Source organism: Necator americanus, chromosome II (assembly GCF_031761385.1).
Source record: "Necator americanus strain Aroian chromosome II, whole genome shotgun sequence".
In the NCBI taxonomy this organism is placed as follows: Eukaryota; Metazoa; Nematoda; class Chromadorea; order Rhabditida; family Ancylostomatidae; genus Necator; species Necator americanus.
The window spans coordinates 20,799,208-20,817,305 of record NC_087372.1 but is presented as its reverse complement, the minus strand read 5'-3'; the positions used below and the strand labels follow the sequence as shown (position 1 = coordinate 20,817,305).

Below are 18,098 nucleotides of genomic sequence, written 5' to 3'. Positions count from 1 at the left end.
AATTCGTTCCGAAATTTGTTGGGGGGTTCTTTTGAATTTCTTTTGAGAAATTGAATTAAGTCATTATATTTAGAAAGGACTTGGGATTGTTGTATTTCCTCAAGGGAAGGGAACGAATTCAGTTGTACGGAATTCGTTTGTGTTACTGGATATCGGCTAAGAAAATCACATAGAGTGTTGTGTTTTCCTGCACGATATTCAATTTTAATATCGTACGCCTGCATTGTTATTTGGTATTTAGCAAGGCGTCCTACAAGGTCTGATCGATGCATTAAGGATTTTAATGGAGCATGATCGGTAACCAGAGTGGTTGTTGCGTCAGCTATGTATGGATAAAAGTGCTTGAGAGCAAATACTATAGCTAGTGCTTCAAGTTCAATCACTGCATAGTTTTTCTCATATTTTATGAGTGGGCGGCTGCAATATGCAATTGGGTGTTCTTTGCACGTGTCGCGACTAACTTGCAAAAAACATGCGCCTATACCGATGGTAGATGCGTCGGTATGAATGAGATATGGGTGTCCTAGTTTAGGTGGTACTAGAACTGGTGCTTCAACTAAAGCATTTTTTAGGGTCAAAAACACTTGTTCTTGCTCATCTGTCCATGAGAGAGAAGCATTTTTGATTAAGAGATCGTTGAGTGGAGTGGCGATAATGGAAAATCTTGGAATAAAGCGGCGGAAATAGGATGCGGCGCCTAAAAATAATTTGACAGATTTATTGTCTGTTGGACGCGGGATATTTACGATGCTTGCAACTTTGTCTGGGTTGGGTCGAGTGCCGTTTTTGCTAATTAGAACGCCAAGGTATTTTACTTCTGATTAGAAAAAAGAAGATTTTTCCGGGGTTAGTTTCATTCCGAAGCTAGCAATGCGTTGAAAAAGTTCTTCTAAATCAAAAAAATGTTGACGTATTGAGTGACTAGCAATTATTATGTCATCAATGTATGCGAAACAACACGCACGCAATTCGCCGATGAGGTTGCTTGCAACTTTTTGGAATGTGCCTGGGGCACCTTTTAAACCTTGGGCCATTACTGTAAACTGAAAGAGGCCTAAAAGTGATGAGAACGCGGTGCGTTCTTTATGTTTGCGTTCAAGAGGAATTTGAAAGAATCCACTCTTGAAATCTAGAGCGCTGTAAATTTGTTTCCCACTAACTAGATCAATCATATCCTGAATATGTGGGATACACTAGGTTTCGTTTTTAGTTATGGCGTTAATTTGACGATAATCTACTGTGAATCGCCATTGATCTTTATTGGAGCCTTTCTTAACCAAAACAATTGGAGATGCGAATTTACTCGTGCTTTGTTTTACGTCACTTTAATGAACTCTACCTTAGTTGGTCGTACGTGTATTGCTATCTCTTCTTCCTCTTTTTTTAAATAAAAAAAATCGAATGTTTGCCACGCATATTTTAATCATATTATGGTGATACTGTAAAAATAATTTTGCAGATTGTTGTTGCAAACCGAAGCAAAAAAAAAAGAATGTCGTCTCCAGCACCAAACAGAAGTGGTGAAACAATAGGGTGGCTCTGTGCAATAGCAAGGGACATAGAAGTGAGTGAAGTGGTTTATATTAATTATCTTCTACTCTTTTTTTTAAGTGTTACTGTGTAAAACAAACAAGATATGGGAATGTAGGAATGATGCATATTTCGTTTTATTTTTAATAGAAAGCGTTCGAAGCACCGCTTCGAATGCTGAGGAGTGAGCAGGATAGGTTGGTAGAAGAAAGAAAAGTGTTCGAAGACCTATTCAATGAATCGGAGAGAAAGAATCGTGCTCTAAGAGTGTTGAGTTGATGTTAGCAAAATAAAAGTTATTTATATGTTAATTCTTTCTCTTTGTTTTTTTTCAGCAGCTAATGCGTGTAGCGGATGACCTACACGCACTACGGCGAATTATGCCGTTAGCAGCGAGAGAAGTGAGGTTCAGTCGGGTCAGCGACTGGACCATAATGAAGGAGGAGACCGTTCTCTCGTATTTGGTAAGAGAGGAGGTGGAAAGAACGATGATAGAAATTCAGAGGGATCGCACTGTTAAAGTAACAGTGATAATAAAGGAGATTATGAAAAGTTGTGAGTTTGTGTGCTTTCCTATTTAATTTTGAGTTCCCCTTTTTTTTATTATATGTTGTTATTGGGTTCTGTTTTCAGGTGTGCTAGTTAACACAAGGTTGGGGGATTATAAGTGTTGGCCAAAGGGAAAAGAAGACAAATCGCCATGGAGGGGGGACAAACCTGAAGTGTCCCTCTCATTTGGTGAACTATGGCTAACTAACCATAGTGAAACGGCGGACGTGCCCAGTGATCTGAGGAAGATGTTCCTCAGAAGTACGATAAAAGCGGCAATCTTCGGCGGGTTCTCCAATGTTGGAGGACTACACGCAGAACTGGAAGAGAAGGGCTGCCTATGCCCAACTTGACAAGCGGTGATGTATCGAAACCTTTTCCTTTTTATTCCCTTTTTTTTGTATTTGCTATGTATGTGATGAATAAAATTTGTTGACAAATAGTGTGCTGTTTGCATCGCATTATATTGGGAGGTATGGTGAGTAATACGTTGTGGGTTATCTCTTTAAGAGAAAGTACCTACGTGTAGTTACATCATTTATCGCGCGCGTCTATTTGGGTCAGTAGCGTCTATTCCGATGCGGAGACGAAACTTGGAGTGGCTGTTGCTGTGCTCATGTTTGATTAATTACTGGGGCCTCCTAAGGTCAAAACAAGAGCAGCTGCACGTTAGTACGAATTAATTTTGGTTGTACGTCTGTTGTACATTGAAGGCTGCTGCACTATTGCTAGCTATCCTTTAGATTTATATCCTTGCCTACTGTAATAAGTGTGATTTTCGCGGAGCAACCTAGTGTGTAAGGTTGGCGCGGAGAGATTAGCCGATTCTAATGCGTCTTCAATCTCTTGTTTATTGCTCTCGCAGTGCTCAAGTGCGGAGATATTTACAGGTACCGTATTTTGATTGTATTTTGATTGGCCGGCCTTTTTGCGAACAAGTCCAGAAGAGGGAATATAAGCTATGAGAACAAATTAAACAGATAACAATTAATAAACTGCTATCTGAAAACAATTAAAATGCTATACTATCTATTTTCGCGCATGTGTGACCTAAACTAACATATGAACTTAGACTTACAGTTTGCAGACATGTAAGCAGTTATATATATATATATATATATATATATATATATATATACATATACATATATATATATATATATATATATATATATATATATATATATATATATATATATATACGTTATTAGGCGTAAGAATAACCAGTAATATGTAAAATGTCACTAGGCTTAAGAATTTTGAAGGAACATAAATATAATTATAGTGCGAATACTAACATATAAGTCTGAGATTACAGTGCAAGACATGTAATCAGTTATATGTTGTAGCACTAGGCTTATAAGCTATGTAGGAATAGGAGTAAACAATTTATGTAGCAATTTAGCGCAGCAAGGAGCAAATAATCTTGTGCAAAACTATCGAACATTAACTTTTGTAAAAGGAGCATCTCAATCTAACGTTGCTAGCGTTCACGGCAGCAATAAAGTACTAGTAAGGAACGCAGAGTTCAGGAACTTGTTCGCATGGACTGTTTATTTATTCTTTTTTTTCCTAGGTAATTTTTTTTTCTATACATTTGTATACTTCTTTTTTTTGATAACATCTGATGTTTTAATACAAAATAATTAAAGGAAATACTCACGTGTCGTTCGTTGAAGTGTCGCAGAGTGTAGAATAGATGAAGGCATGAATAGGGTAATTTTTTTTTTTTGAAAATTTGTTCCCATTTAGAAGAAATTTTAACATTTTTGAATCTACCCGGGACTTCCATATCAAGATATAGGGAGCTCTTCCTATTCTCGATGTGTTCGGGGAGTTCAAGCGTATCTTATAAATATTTATTGTTACATGTTCAAGACATCAGAAGTGGGGAGGGGGAAAGAGGAACTCGCACCAGCCGGGTGGCATGGCCGAGGAGACGAGACTGCTGTCTCGCTGGCGGACTGCCTCTGACAACACCTGATGTATGTCAGTAGTCAGCAGCTGCATCCCGACAAAACCATCCGAACCGAACAATACGGTGTGGGTGTTACAGAACCCCCAAAATTGGGAAAAATTTGTCCTTTTTGCGACAACTCAAATCATACATCAGCGAACTGCCGAACAATCACTCATATTAAATCAAGGCGAAATATGGTGAAAGAAGTCAGAAAATGCTGGAAATGTTTCTCAGAAGAACACAGCAGCTATGACTGTCAGAAACCAAATTGTCCTAAATGTGGTAAAATGCACGATGTAAGCCTTTGGAATTCCACTTCAAATGATGGTAACAGGACAAGATATAACGCTGGTGACCGATCGCGCAATCAAAGCGCCTCCAATACCGTACCAATTGCAAGAACTAACACTGCTACTCGGAATCAATACGGCAATGTCCGCAATAATGGTAATGTCCGCAACAATCAGCAGACAAACCCTCATACAGCTGATCACAGTACTAACCACACAGCCGAAGGTTCCGTTAACATTGACAAAAGGAAAGAGCAAGTAGTCCTGATGACTGCCAAAGGAAATGTTTGGAATAATAACACCGGACAATTCGAAAAACTCCTGTTTTTCTTTGACACTGGAGCTCAAAAAACCATCATTAGAAGGAATTTGGTCTTCCAACTCAAAAAACTGAAATTTGCACAATGTCAGGTATAGGTGGACATACCGAAAAGTACCAAACAAACATCGTCCCCCTCAAAATCAGCAATGCCTTTGGCAAGGAGATCCATGAAGATTCAAACCAAGCCAATTATCACTAATGGTTTTTCTTCTGTACGTCTCAATGATGCAGATAAACAATACCTTCAAAACAATGAGATTTGTATAAACAATCCAAAAGTTCGCGGTGAACATCAAAACCCGCAAATATTGGTCGGTCTAGATAACTATTACGAACTCGTAAACACAGTTGATACCATAACTTTTACGGATTACGCATTGCGCGTACGGTATTCGGACCAACGATACACGGCAAAGGGTCAATCAATTCGCAGCAAGAAGCGACAACGATAACAGTTGGCCTCAGCCTCGTTCAAGAACAGAATGAATCAGAAACTCTACAGAAGTTGTTCGAATTAGATGGTTTAGGAATATCTTCAGAAGAATGTGCTAAGAACGAAAACACATTCGAGTACTTCAAAAGCTATTCGAAATCAATATCGTTTGAAAACAGCGTTGTAACCGTACCTTTTCCCTTGAAAGATAATGTCATCAACCTAGCGGCCAATTACGGAATAGCGTACCGTCGATTGATTTCGTTACAAAGACAACTATCAAATAATAGCCACCAACGTGAGTGGTATAACAAAATAATGAACGATCATATCCAAAACGGAGTTGTTGAATTAGTCCACGAACAAAATCAAAATTCGGCTGGCACTTACTACATGCCACATTCTGGAGTTTCGAAGCGGAAAAGGATTGAGGATAGTGTTTGATGCTTCCTCTAAGAGAGTCGGACAGCTTTCGCTGAATGATGTGATCTACACAGGAGAATCCTTCGTGAACAAAATTCATGATGTTATAGTTGCAAGTAGAACCAGTAAAATTATTCTTTTATGCGATATTGAAGCGGCTTTCACGCAAATCAGACTAGTGGAAGATCATAAAGATTTATGTCGGTTTTTATGGCTGAAAGACATGAATAAGCCTCCAAATCGAGACAACATATCAGAATACAGATCTAATTGTTTGCCCTTCGGTAACACCTCGGCACCAAGTATTCTTAACATTGCCATTCTGGCATATTTAAACCATAAGAATACTCCACTCTCACTGGAGATTGCAAAAAAATATTTATGTGGACAATATTCTCTTATGCGCCACCACCGAAGATGGAGCACTAGAAAAATATACTGCTTCAAGGAATATTTTCCGTGAAATCGGCATGAATTTACGAAAATATATTTAACTCAGTTGAAGTTAACAGAGCTATCCCAGAAGATAATAGAGCGCCCACAGACAACATAAAACTTCTTGGCGTCAAATATGACACCAAATCCGACGAATTTGTGATGAAAGTAACAATTCCACAAAAAGAAAAACTAACCAAACGTGATATCGTAAGCCAGATAAACTCGATCTATGATCCTATAAGCTTCGCAAGCCCACTGATCATCAAACTGAAGTCTCTAATGAGAGAAATTTATGATACAGGGATAGAATGGAAACAATTCGTTCCGCAAGCACTGTGTATTAGATGGAATTCTGTAACACAAGAGATAAACAATGCATGTATAAGGGTCAATCGACCATTGCTACGTTCTCCCACGTCTCACAACTCAAGAATTTCCTTATGGGTGTTTTGTGATGCCAGCAAAATGGCAATATCGACATGCGCATATCTGAGTTGCGAAAACACTAATGAGATCACTTGAGATTGATTAGTGGAAAGAGCAAGCTAACACCAAAAAAGATCCAGCAGACTATACCACGCTTGGAATTGTTGGCTATCTTAATAGGACTGCGAATCGCGAAAACCATTCTTGATTCAATAAACATTGAAATTATTTCCGTAAATGTCGCCAGTGATAGCGAAATAGCACTTCAGTGGATTAGGTCTTCACGCAAACTTCCGATATTCGTGACTTATCAGAAGGATCGCATTTTGAGATTGAAGACTCAAATCGAAGTCAAATCCATCCCAGTACATCTATTTCATGTTCCAACACATCATAATCCAGCAGACGTTGGAACTCGAGGCACAACGGCAAGCCTTATTAGTGAGCATGATTGGGTGAGAGGACCCAGATGGCTAGAGTGCGACCAGCAAACTTGGCTTATTCGATCCATAGATAACCTCAGCTCTGATCAGTCTTACGAAGAAATAGAAGACAATCAACATGTGAATGTTGAAGCCACAAACGAGTCAGCGGAATCATTCCTTTTAATAATAGATCTAGCTCGTTTCTCCCGCTACAAAACAGCTCTTCGAACATTCTCAGTTGTTGGAAAATTGCTGAGTAAATGTGTGAAACGGTGTAACTACACCAGATCAACATCGACTACGCTAAACGTACTCTCTCTATATACAACTGCAGAGGCGATTGCTGCGGAGGATATGGAGATCTCTGAGAAACTCATCTTAGCAGCTATTCACGAAAACATCAACGTGCAAAAATTGCAAAAGCGATTCCCAAATCAGAAGATTATCAGAGACGAGAAAGGTATCATTCGATACCTTTCTCGTCTCGGTTCGATACAAGTCACGCATTCAGAACGCCAATTTACCATATGACACAGAAGTGCCAATTTTCATTCCGAATTACTCGGAACTAGCCAGGCTAATCATTCATGACCTACATTATGAAAACGCACACTGCGGCAAAGAACAGACATTAGCGCTGGCAAGACAACGATTTTGGATTCCCCAGCCATCCAGAGTAATCAAGAAATATCTGCGTACATGCATTACGTGTAAGAAATGCCACGGACTGCCATATGGAGCACCAAAGATGCCACCATTACCAACAGATCGGGTAATAATAACCAAACCCTTTGCAAATGTTGGATGCGACTACATCGGACCATTTGAGTCAAACATCAGACAGAAAATGTACGTCTGTTTGTTCAGATGCCTCACTACCAGGGCTGTGCATCTTGAAGTGGTCGAAAATTTGTCAGCTGGTGCACTTTTAAGCAGCTTCGTCCGTTTTATATCTCGAAGAGGTGTTCCAAAACTCATCCGAACTGATTGCGGAACGAATTTTAAACTGGGATCGAAAGTGATTGAAAATTTGTTCCTGGAAAATGATGAAAATGGTAGTTCCGTGATGAGCTACAGTGCCTCAGAAGGCATAAAGTGGATTTTCAATCCACTTGCTTCACCATGGATGGGAGGCACATGGGAAAGAATGGTTGGCTCCGTGAAGAGATGCTTTCAAAAAAGTATTGGACGCAAAAAATTGTCATTTGAACAAATGACTATAGTAATTTCAAGAATTGAAGCGATAATTAATACTCGCCCGTTGACAAAAGTAAGTGCAACAGATCTTGATGAAATACCGATAAGACCTATCGATTTCCTACAAGAAAATCTAAAGTACTCTATTCCAAGCACGCAGTTACAGTGCGGTAATGGTGATACGTTATATGATTCCGAGTTGCTTCAGACAGTTGCGCAAGCACAAGAAGCATTAATGTTTTCGGAAACGATCGCTACAGTATTTTGGGAGCGATAGAACAAAGCATATCTTACATCTTTGAGAGATAACCAGAGAGTGCTACTAAAACAACCGCGGCATGTGACAAATACACCGCAAATTGGAGAAATTGTACTTATCGAGCAAGAATTTCTTCCACGTTGTAATTGGATGTACGGCAAAGTACTAGAAACAGTACCAAGTGCAGATCTTATAAGATCAGTAAAACTCCTTACGCCAAACAAAAGAGTTATCCAAAGAGCACTCAACAAGTTGTACCCCTTGGAAATACGTAGTTCTGTGGAAGACTCACTTTCAGAACTTGAAAAAGACTCCACTTCTGAGAGGGAGATACACCAGAAAGAAAGAGTAGATTTAGCAGAATCATCTTCCTGCAGAATTCGTCCAACTAGACAATCGAAAACACGTGCCTTAAAGGTCATCCAAGAATTTGAAAGAAGTCTTGACCGACCCTCCACTTCTTCAAGTAGACAGGTATCCACATATCTGCTGATGGCTATGTTGGCATTATGAACTATAGGTCCAGTGACAGCACATGAGAACAACTCAATAAAGTGCAATGAAGGGAGAGTAGAAGTAATGCCTCCTTCATCAAGATTTGAGTTTTGCATCAACACAATGTGCAGACTTATGTCTAACGTACCGAAATCGTATATATTTGAATTGGAAAAATCATCATTAGATGAAAGTAGCACGATTACGTTGCGATCTGAAAGTGAGAGCTCAGTGGTCTTCTCGACTATGCAGTGCGAACCGCCAGACTTTTGCGAGAAATCGGCCTCGCTAATGAGCAAAGATCTTATAGGTAATCCTCACTGTTGGCCTCCTGGATCCATAATCACTTTAACAGTGTTAGTTACTCTTCGATCAATAGCATCATGTTGATCATATGGTTAATTAAATGCACACGAAATGCAAAACGGAAAGGAACTTCGAATTCCACATCCGAAGAAGAAACAATTCCAATGAAAACATTCAATCCACATCCGATCAATATACCGTCCACTTTGTTGATTTGTGTCGCACTCTTGGCACTAGCAAGCAAAGTAATTACTTGCCAGCATGGATATATGCGGCATAGTGTAGAAGTAGTCTGCGAAAATCGCGGAAACTGCACTTATAATTACAACGAGGAAGTTCTATTCAATAGAATCAACTCCAATCTTTGTATTCAGCTTAATCATGCTAACAAAACTATCGGACTTATAAAGATACGTTCGAGACCAATGAAACTGTCCTGCTCTAAGGTTTCATTATTCTTCAGTAGAGAGACGAAACTCAAGATCTACCACACAACAAGATGCTTGCAAATGGGCTCTTGCACTCAGTCAAGGTGCAGTAGAATCAAGCTGGATGAAATAATTTCTGAGTTCAAAAGATCATCTCCATATCCAGGATATTCAATTTGTGGTAAGACATGCAGCGGTATAGCATACGGTTGCTTCCTACCATTTCCAGCGTGCACGTTTTTGAGAACTGCCCATGTTCCGAAGAAGACACAGACTGTCTTTGAAGTAGTAAGTTGCATGGAATGGCAACCAATAATCCAAATTGATGTTGATTTCATGCTTTATAATAGAGGAAAGCTGAAATCTTTCAGTTTACAACCTTATGTTACACAAAAGTATGATGAATTATCGTTGACAGTCATTTCTTTGCAAAAACCTCGTTCTCCATTGATGGACAAAAGATTCGCTGTAACCCCAATGGAGGCTATGATGCTACCAGATCATTATCAACTTCCCGTCGAATGCGAGTCAGAAGCATCTGCTCTCGATGCCTTTGTGAACTGCACAAATCGCATGATCTGTTCGTGCGAAAATATGAAAGCACCGCAAACATGTCAGTGTCCACATGATTCACTCCAAAATTTGAGGAAAGAAGTGTTAAATGTAATGCCCATACGCACTCCGTTCACGGAAATCTTCAGTGATAGCAAAGAAATCTATGCGCTCTCCAAGCAAGGAGAGATCACTCTCGCAATAGAATCCAATTTGCTTATTGGCGGCACTGAGTTCATAATCAATCAACCATGTGAGATCTTGGTTCGTGGGGTCAAAGGGTGCTACAGCTGTAGCGAAGGCGCAAGAATCGATTTCCTTTGCAAGTCATCAATAAACTCGTGGGTTACAGTACAGTGCGAGAATCACGTTTTCCCCATTGAATGCGGCCCAACAAATACTTCCGTGCAAGTTATTTTAGACTTCGAATATTCGGTAGTATCACAAGTGTGCCACACATCATGTGATGGCAAGAATGTTATCTTTGATCTACAGGAAACACTCTTGTACCATCCAAGAAGCAAGAGAAATTTGTTCTCGCAGACAGAAGTGCAAGAGCTAGATGCGAAGAATTCATTACTTAATTTTGATCTGCCTGATCTGAATCCACTAATGAATACCACAAAAATGCACTGACATATAGCCCTTACGTCTTGCGCCACATTGGCTTTAGCCACTGCTTTAACGTACTTATTCGGACCCACAATGATCTTGATGGTAGCCAAAACGCTGTCGCTAACGGATAGTATGATCAAATTCGCTTGGAGAATGGTTTGCTTGTTACTGAACCTATTTAGCAAGATCACTGCGTGGATAATTTGCCAACATAGGCAATAATCAAGTTCGAATCATACATCATATCATCATAATAAGCACATTTACAATTAAAAAAATAAATAAAAACTCAAAAAAGAGTACTAATTCTACTAATAAGCCTGCCGCGCCGAAGGCCGCACATTTGAAAAATAAGATGTGTGGGCTCCTGAACAAGATCAACTATGAGTGTTCGTAGTTGATTCTCGGACTCCGAATAACGACGCCAACTCCAACAAGCTGCAGTCGAATGAAGCAAATGTTGAAACTTATCATCCGGTGATCATTGGCATATTGGTTTTAATATTTTTAATTGTGTGGCCCGGAGCGTCCTGACATTTGTATCAGGACCCCAATTGTGTGTTGTTGTTATGCTGTACTTTGTGCACAGTATCATATATCCGTTATACAAACATTCGGCATTGAAAAGAGTTATAATTTGGCAGTCATCTTATCGAGATGACCACCCACGAAGTTTGTTTATTCAACGATTGCAGATGAGGTTATTTTGTTAATGACCGCCCACAACGGTCATTCCTGTGTTTGTGGCCCCCAATGAGCACACTGTCGTTCACCTATCAATAAATTGTCACTACCACTGAACCACCTGTATTCTGAGGCATTAGCCTTAACGCTCGACTAATAGGGCAATAAGAAGGAATTATATAACTCCTTCGCACCATTACAGATACTGGTCATTGTTCATGCTCGTTATGTGGACATTTATTTAGTGGACATCACTCTGTGAATACTTAATGGGTAATAATAATATCAATAATAATAATAATAAACTTCTTTATCATCCCTCACCACCAACCGCTAACACCACACTTGAAGAGCAGAGGTGGCGCCCTCATCTGCATATGCGACAATTGCACGCTCCAGCCTCACTATTGCTCGGCCGAGATAGGAGCGCAGGAGCGGTCCAGATACCGGCACACGATTTTGATCTCTACGCCTTTTCTGTCTTTGAGAATCTGTCAGGTTAGTTTTGTTTTCTATCATTTCTTTGATTTATGTGTTTAATGGGTTGCCTCCTAAGTGTGTTGGTGTACATTCCCACACACAATTGTAATGTGCATGTCTTCTAATCAGGATCAAGCGTATAGTTATGAAAAATCCCTCCCAAAAACGACCTCCCCCCCCCCTCGCAGACCCTCCCAAAACAAAATCCTCATCTCGTTCCTACCAGTATAGCTGCCCACACAGCAATCAAAATTTGGGTATAATAAAAAATTTAAAAAACAAATAAACGCCTAATAAATAAATTAAAACAATACGATGTAATAAACAAATAATAAATTATTTTAAAAAATAGTAATGCTACAAGTAAAACAAAATACATATTGTAATGCAGCGATATTAATGGAATAAATAGTAACTAGAAATTATATGTTCATGTTAATTATATGTTCAAGATGCTGCGTGACGTGTGCCAGATGGAAGAAGATCAAGAAAAATAAAAGTTTTAAACAATGAACAAAAGTTCGATCCCCGCCGGGACCATTATTTTTGCAAAACGAAACAACAGCTGGAAAAGAAGGAGAACACCTTTTAAAACAATTTTCACACTATTTCCAACTATTAATAAACAATTTTACTCATCGACAATGGAAATGAACAGATGAGAGTTCGATCCCCGCCGGAATCTAGATTTTTGCAGAACCGAAAAAAATCACTGAGAAGAACATTTCACCGAAAATTTTTTGAAATTGTGTTTAGAGCACTGTTTGCCACATACAAGTGTTATATGGAGGTTATTTTAGTGATTAAAACCAGGTCTTAATTGGAAATTACTGCTGGACAGGTCGGATTTTGTTACCTTGAAATAAACATGAATAACTCACTAACGAAGAGACATAAGAAGATAAAGCTGGCTGCGTTGTGTAGAGGAAGATTTGCGCTATAAAATGGTTAAGAAATCTTTTGTAGGGACCCTCTGGTTTTTTTTTGAAACCTATTTGAGCAAAAGTTGAGAAATTTGGCATTTTTCTCAACTTTTTCTCAACTAGCTTTTTTTTAGAGAGGAAAACTACCTGTAAAAAAGTAAAAAAAAATATGATAGCAAAAATCTTCCTCTACAACATACTTGAAACCGAATTCGTTTTTATAAACTATGAGCAGAGTTATGAAAATTTGTTCGAAGTCACACAGATTTTGACGTGTTGCCGAAAATCTGAGACCTCGCTTTTCTTTTCCGTTGCGAGGACACGGTAGCGCCGTTGAAACATTCGACTCCATATTTGGGTAGAGCATCAAGGAAAACCCTCGACTGCAAAGCTAGAGCCACCAAACTTTGTAGAAATATAGAAGAAATCTCTCTCTACAGATCGCAGCCAGCTTTATTGCATAAAATTCACTTTTAGCGCAGATATTCAGAAATTTGTGGAGCCTACTTTGTGCTATTTTTAACCCTAATTGTGCCTGTAGATGTCTTTTTTTCGCTCAGTAGCAGCATCAGAATTGCTTTTTCGACTGAAAGTAAGAAGTTCGTCACTGTAGGATGAGAAATGTGCTCTCTAAATTCTTTTAAGCCAAATGCAAAAATAGCACCTTTGCAAGGATTGATCCCTGACCGTCACAATAGAAACAGCGCAACATCTCGTTGAGCCATCCAATTTTTGTTCATCACTGACATCAGCCCTATTTCAACAGAGTGTGTAATGGCCAATTAACAGATGTCCTTATCGAAGTCTTTGTAATCGCGCATAAATAAGTCTGCACTACACTACCCAACTTGAGCCAGCGTACTTGCTTTTGATTGCAGCTATGCTTCTACTTTTACTTAGTACTCTTACACTTCTGTTAGCTTCTGAAGATCTCGTTTGTCATCCGTTCCTAAGCGAATTTTCGACGTTGCGTTCCCGTACAACTGCAGATCTTCAATATATTGAATTGGCTGTGACGAAGAGTGCCAAAGCACTGTGCAAGCTATGAAGATTGCTTTTTATGGTACTAAATACGAAGTCACTTCTGGTTAGTTTCATTTCTTTCATATAAATTAGTAACAGACAATTTTGTTGGGTAGACTGTAATTTTGTAATTTTGTTTTGTAGAACTGTAATTTTGTAGTGCTTAAACTTGATGGGTTTGACAAAAAGTCGATTTTTTGAAAGAACATAAACTTTCAGGTAGTTAATTGCATTTAAAATGATGGGTTTCCTATTTTATCACATCACAACATTATCACTTTATTTATTATGCATCACATTTATTCAAGATTTCAATTGTTTTGGTTTGTGCCACCGAAGCGACTCCGACGTCATCAAGCATCAGTTAGAGCAGCAAAAAATGCTAAGTCGTCCATTTTCAAGATTGGCTCAAAAAGCGCAGTAGTTTCATTACCAGAATTATGAAGAATGAATTTTTTAAAAATCATTTTTTGGTTTGTGTACCCTCTTTTTATCCTAACTTTTTATGCTACAATAGTCCTCCTCAACTGCAACCGCGAATCTTCTTCAGTCGTTTATTCTAATATTAAAAAAAAAATTATTTATTCTATATCATTTATTTTTATATTAAACAGAACTCAAGTACTGAATATGCATCATTGACGTTTTTTCTTCTTTGAGACAACTCTTCCATTTTTTAGTCGCAGATATCGGGACCTGAAAAAAAGCCTTAGAATACGTTTCACTTTGAATATCTTCTGATATGCGATAAAAACATGCCATTCACTGCTGATCATCCTTCAAGTTTCAGCACTACTTCTGAAAAGAAGCAGTTTTCACTCCTGTTTTTCTGCTGAATGTCGCATACCTAAATTACACTTCATTTTGTACACCTTAATATGTGTTTGTTTGAAAACGACAACCCCGTCTCCAGTTTTTCTTTGCTCCTTTCATTTTTTCTGATTTTCCGACCCCTACTTGAATTTTTTCTTAATTTTCCGACCCCCTCTTACGACCCCATGTTGAGAATTTCTCAACACACGTTTGACCCTGCTTCTAATGCATGCGATTACGTGGGGACTCATAATTTCTATAATTTTCATCTTCACGCTGTCTTCGACAACTTTCTCTACACCTTTAGCCTTTCTTCTTCACGTTTCACCAAACATCGTTTGCTGTACCTTTTGTCATCCTTTGTTGTCGCATGCACATGATCATGCGAACCATTGGATGTTCTGGAAGGGGAGCTCACAAGTGTGTTGTACCAAGGTTGTACACTATAGATAACCACAAATTGTATTTGTGCTTACATTAATGTTTACAGCTATATTTCTTCGTACACAAGTAAACTGCTAAATAAGCACACCTGTTCTGTTATTCTACATGCTATCTATCAATTCGTCCAGTTTAGTGCCGTCAGGAGGACATGCTTTGCTGATGCATTCGGTATGCATCTAATCTTTGCATGTTGGACACTGAATCTAACAAATTTGATGGCTGGTGCCATTGTTCGGCTGCATCCGAAGGCAAACGTCCCTCTTATCCCACGCGTAGGTATGTTCACAGTTGGTTTCCGCTTAGCCTGCTCATCCTTGCGTAGAAGAGAGCGCTGAACAAATATTTCAGAGGATTTCTTTTTGCATATGGGTGGTTTCAGACCTTGCGCAGTTTCTTTATCGGTGTCAGTGCTTGAGAACGGCCGACCGAAGGCATGTCTCGACGGCAAGGAGTGTTTCCGCTCCTTCCCATATTCGCTGCCAACAAGCCTAATCTCTTTTTGTTTCCTTTACTTTATTTACTGTAGCGCCTGCTCTAACTCCATTTGCGTGCCTTCTGTTGGTTCTCAGTTTAAGAGCACTCTTAGGAGCTGACGCCCACGCCTAAACGCATATTATTGGTTTATGACACACAAAAACGAAAATTGACTACAATAACCATTTCCATCCTTTGAAAAATATCTTTGTGGCGGTCCTCTATATCCGTCGAACCTCTTGCCACCTCCTTATTTTCCACATCGTCTTTCACCACTACTTCCATCATCTCTTCATCTCCGTCGCTGCTGTAAGGTCCAATTGTCCACCTTCAGTTTCTTCAACAATCACAGAGGAAACAGCTTCCTGCTGCGAACGGCGGCCTAGAGACGTGGATGGTTAGAATCGAAAGTTTACGAAGATTAATAGGCTGCTAGATTTGCATGATGCTGCGTACATTACTGCTGCGTGGACGTGCACAGAACTTACGCAGCTCTTCACATCCATAGGACAACGGCACGCAAAAGCGTAGGGACATGCACCACTGCGGCAATGATTGTTGAACTGGAAACAACTACCGGCATCTAAAACTTGAACACTGAAGTCTATTCTCGAAATCTTAGATGCTCGTCGCATGGGCAATAGTGCTCTTCCACACGATACGAATTTCCATTGTCTCTCACTTCTCAGGCTCCAGGACCAACAACGGCGACATGTTGCTGCTGCCCACAGTATTTGTTGACAGCCAACGTGTGGTGGTGTTGGTGGCGCCTGTACCTTCTTCTTCTCTCCTTCTAAATGGTATAGAGTGCAATCGATCAAACAAAGATGTCTTGCCTAAGATTCCAACCATGATCTCCCGCTCCTCTTCCAACTCAGTCGTAAGCGCAATGAGCAACTGGAGAAGCATGTCCATCCTCACGTTTGCTTGCCCTTCCAACATCTCATGCTTGAGTTTTTTTATGGAAACTTTTGAATCCTGGAATCGGATGGTCTCCACCACAACTCGTCTGATTCTTCAGCATGCTGTTGATGAGCATGCTCTGCGAGTTCACGGTGGTTTTACACGTATGGGTTTGATAGAATCACTTCAACAAAAAAAAATAAAAGCATCAGTGTGACTTTAATATTCTCTCTGCAGAGAGGACACATAATAGTTGGTGCTGAATGTCCGTCCGCATGCTTGCTGGTTCTACGTCGACTAAGTCCACTCTCACTGTTGAACACTGCATCACAGAATATGTAGCTATGAACTGGCCTTCCAGAAGCGGCAACTCTCCGACTCCTTTTCTGAGACTTGAATTCCGCAATTCGTTTCTTCAAATATCCGTGGAAGTCGAAGTGATGCATTTGGAGTTCTTTGCCCTTATTCGCACCACACACTGGGCATTCATTCATGGCAACACTAGAGTCAGAACAGTATTACTTGTGTACAAAAGAGAAACAAAGTAGTGTTAAAAATCACTTTCGAGTAACATCCATAATATAGTAGCAGTAGTTTGAAGAGCAGAGAATGTAATTCGACTAACTTGGTTATGAACAGTCTCAGGTAGTGACCTACTTGCAGGCCTTCATGACCCACTGCTAATATTTCAGATGGTGGGTTAAAGAGAGACCTTTGTTTAACACAACTAGGTATGAGCTATATCCCGTAGTATTCAGGTTCAATGAGCGTTCGCGTGGACACCTATTTGCTTAGGCACACTGTTAGGACAGGTATAGTACTTGTACTTGTTGTTATAAATTCAAAGTCACATTATTTGAGCTTCATTAATTCAACAGAGCCTTAGGGAGCCATCAGGTAGGAACAGCACAGTATAAATCTGGATTACCCTCCAGAGCATCCAATGGTTCGCATGATCATGTACATGCGACAACAAAGGATGACAAAAGGTACATCAAACGATGTCTGGTGAAACGTGAAGAAGAAAAGCTAAAGGTGTAGAGAAAGTTGTCGAAGAAAGCGTGAAGAAGAAAATTATTGAAATTATGAGTCCCCACGTAATCGCATGCATTAGAATACAAAATGTACATTTGGGAAAAAATCACATAATACAATTGTGTGCGGGAATGTACAGTAACACACTTAGGAGGCAACCTATCAAACACATAAAACAAAGAAATAATAGGAAAGAAAACCGACCTGACAGATACTCAAAGACGGAAAAGAGAAACGGTAAAGAGGTTCCTGGCAGATTCTCCGCGAATGCCCGCGAGACGTAACGTGCCCAGTGGATATGCCGGCGGATACGCGAACATCTTGTACGAGGTCAGGCTCCAGTCGTTCATAGAAACGCAGACAACCGTCCAAGATGTTCTTCTGGCCATAGAGACACAAAGAACTGTGCAGCTACAAGGAAATATGCAAGGAAGAGTGGTGTGAGTTGTCGAAATTACCGAATAAGGCAAAGAGTCGGAGAGTCGAGAGAGGATAATAGAGTCGGATACAAGTACATTAGATTTTGTATGGTGTTCTAATAAAGAAAGGGAGTCAGAAAAGTTTGTCTTTATATTACTTTCAGGAAGTTTAGAAACCTTATCAAATTTGAACTTTTTTTCTCCCTGTAATTTCCAAGAAGTCAGAAGGTCTCTTTGTAGGTATCTTGTATA

At 39.6% G+C, this 18,098-nt stretch overlaps 4 protein-coding genes across 7 annotated transcripts in view; 3 read left to right on the top strand and 1 right to left on the bottom strand.

Annotated features, from left to right (window-relative positions):
- Nucleotides 1-1,492: 1,492 nt before the first annotated feature.
- On the top strand, nucleotides 1,493-8,270 carry RB195_018755 (uncharacterized protein; the record flags this gene model as incomplete). Of its 3 annotated transcripts, none has more annotated exons than XM_064186335.1 (4): nucleotides 1,493-1,564; nucleotides 1,681-1,797; nucleotides 1,866-2,085; nucleotides 2,164-2,432. In XM_064186335.1, the coding sequence occupies 4 exons, from the start codon at nucleotides 1,493-1,495 to the stop codon at nucleotides 2,430-2,432; spliced, it is 678 nt and encodes a 225-aa protein (XP_064042216.1). The 3 variants fall into 3 exon arrangements, with proteins under 3 accessions (XP_064042216.1, XP_064042214.1, XP_064042215.1); XM_064186333.1 differs by lacking the exons at nucleotides 1,493-1,564; nucleotides 1,681-1,797 and adding exons at nucleotides 6,774-7,256; nucleotides 7,333-8,270 and having other exon boundaries at nucleotides 1,872-2,085; nucleotides 2,164-2,340; XM_064186334.1 differs by lacking the exons at nucleotides 1,493-1,564; nucleotides 1,681-1,797; nucleotides 1,866-2,085; nucleotides 2,164-2,432 and adding exons at nucleotides 4,364-4,486; nucleotides 6,686-7,256; nucleotides 7,333-8,270.
- An 860-nt stretch (nucleotides 8,271-9,130) lies between these two features.
- On the top strand, nucleotides 9,131-10,669 carry RB195_018754 (uncharacterized protein; the record flags this gene model as incomplete). 2 transcript variants are annotated; one of them, XM_064186331.1, is made up of 1 exon in its annotated part: nucleotides 9,131-10,669. In XM_064186331.1, one exon carries the CDS (start codon nucleotides 9,131-9,133, stop codon nucleotides 10,667-10,669), a length of 1,539 nt encoding a protein of 512 aa, XP_064042212.1. The 2 variants fall into 2 exon arrangements, with proteins under 2 accessions (XP_064042212.1, XP_064042213.1); XM_064186332.1 differs by having other exon boundaries at nucleotides 9,932-10,669.
- A 3,861-nt stretch (nucleotides 10,670-14,530) lies between these two features.
- Nucleotides 14,531-17,944, bottom strand: RB195_018753 (uncharacterized protein; the record flags this gene model as incomplete). Its single annotated transcript, XM_064186330.1, has 3 exons — nucleotides 14,531-14,605; nucleotides 17,632-17,830; nucleotides 17,886-17,944. The coding sequence occupies 3 exons, from the start codon at nucleotides 17,942-17,944 to the stop codon at nucleotides 14,531-14,533; spliced, it is 333 nt and encodes a 110-aa protein (XP_064042211.1).
- Nucleotides 17,156-18,098, top strand: part of RB195_018750 (uncharacterized protein) — a gene marked incomplete at both ends in the record, with an annotated part of 55,827 nt that continues 54,884 nt past the window's right edge. The window contains 2 exons of the mRNA XM_064186325.1: nucleotides 17,156-17,204; nucleotides 17,279-17,427. Of these exons, the coding sequence (XP_064042210.1) occupies nucleotides 17,156-17,204; nucleotides 17,279-17,427 (198 nt within the window). The remainder of the gene's footprint in view (nucleotides 17,205-17,278; nucleotides 17,428-18,098) is intronic.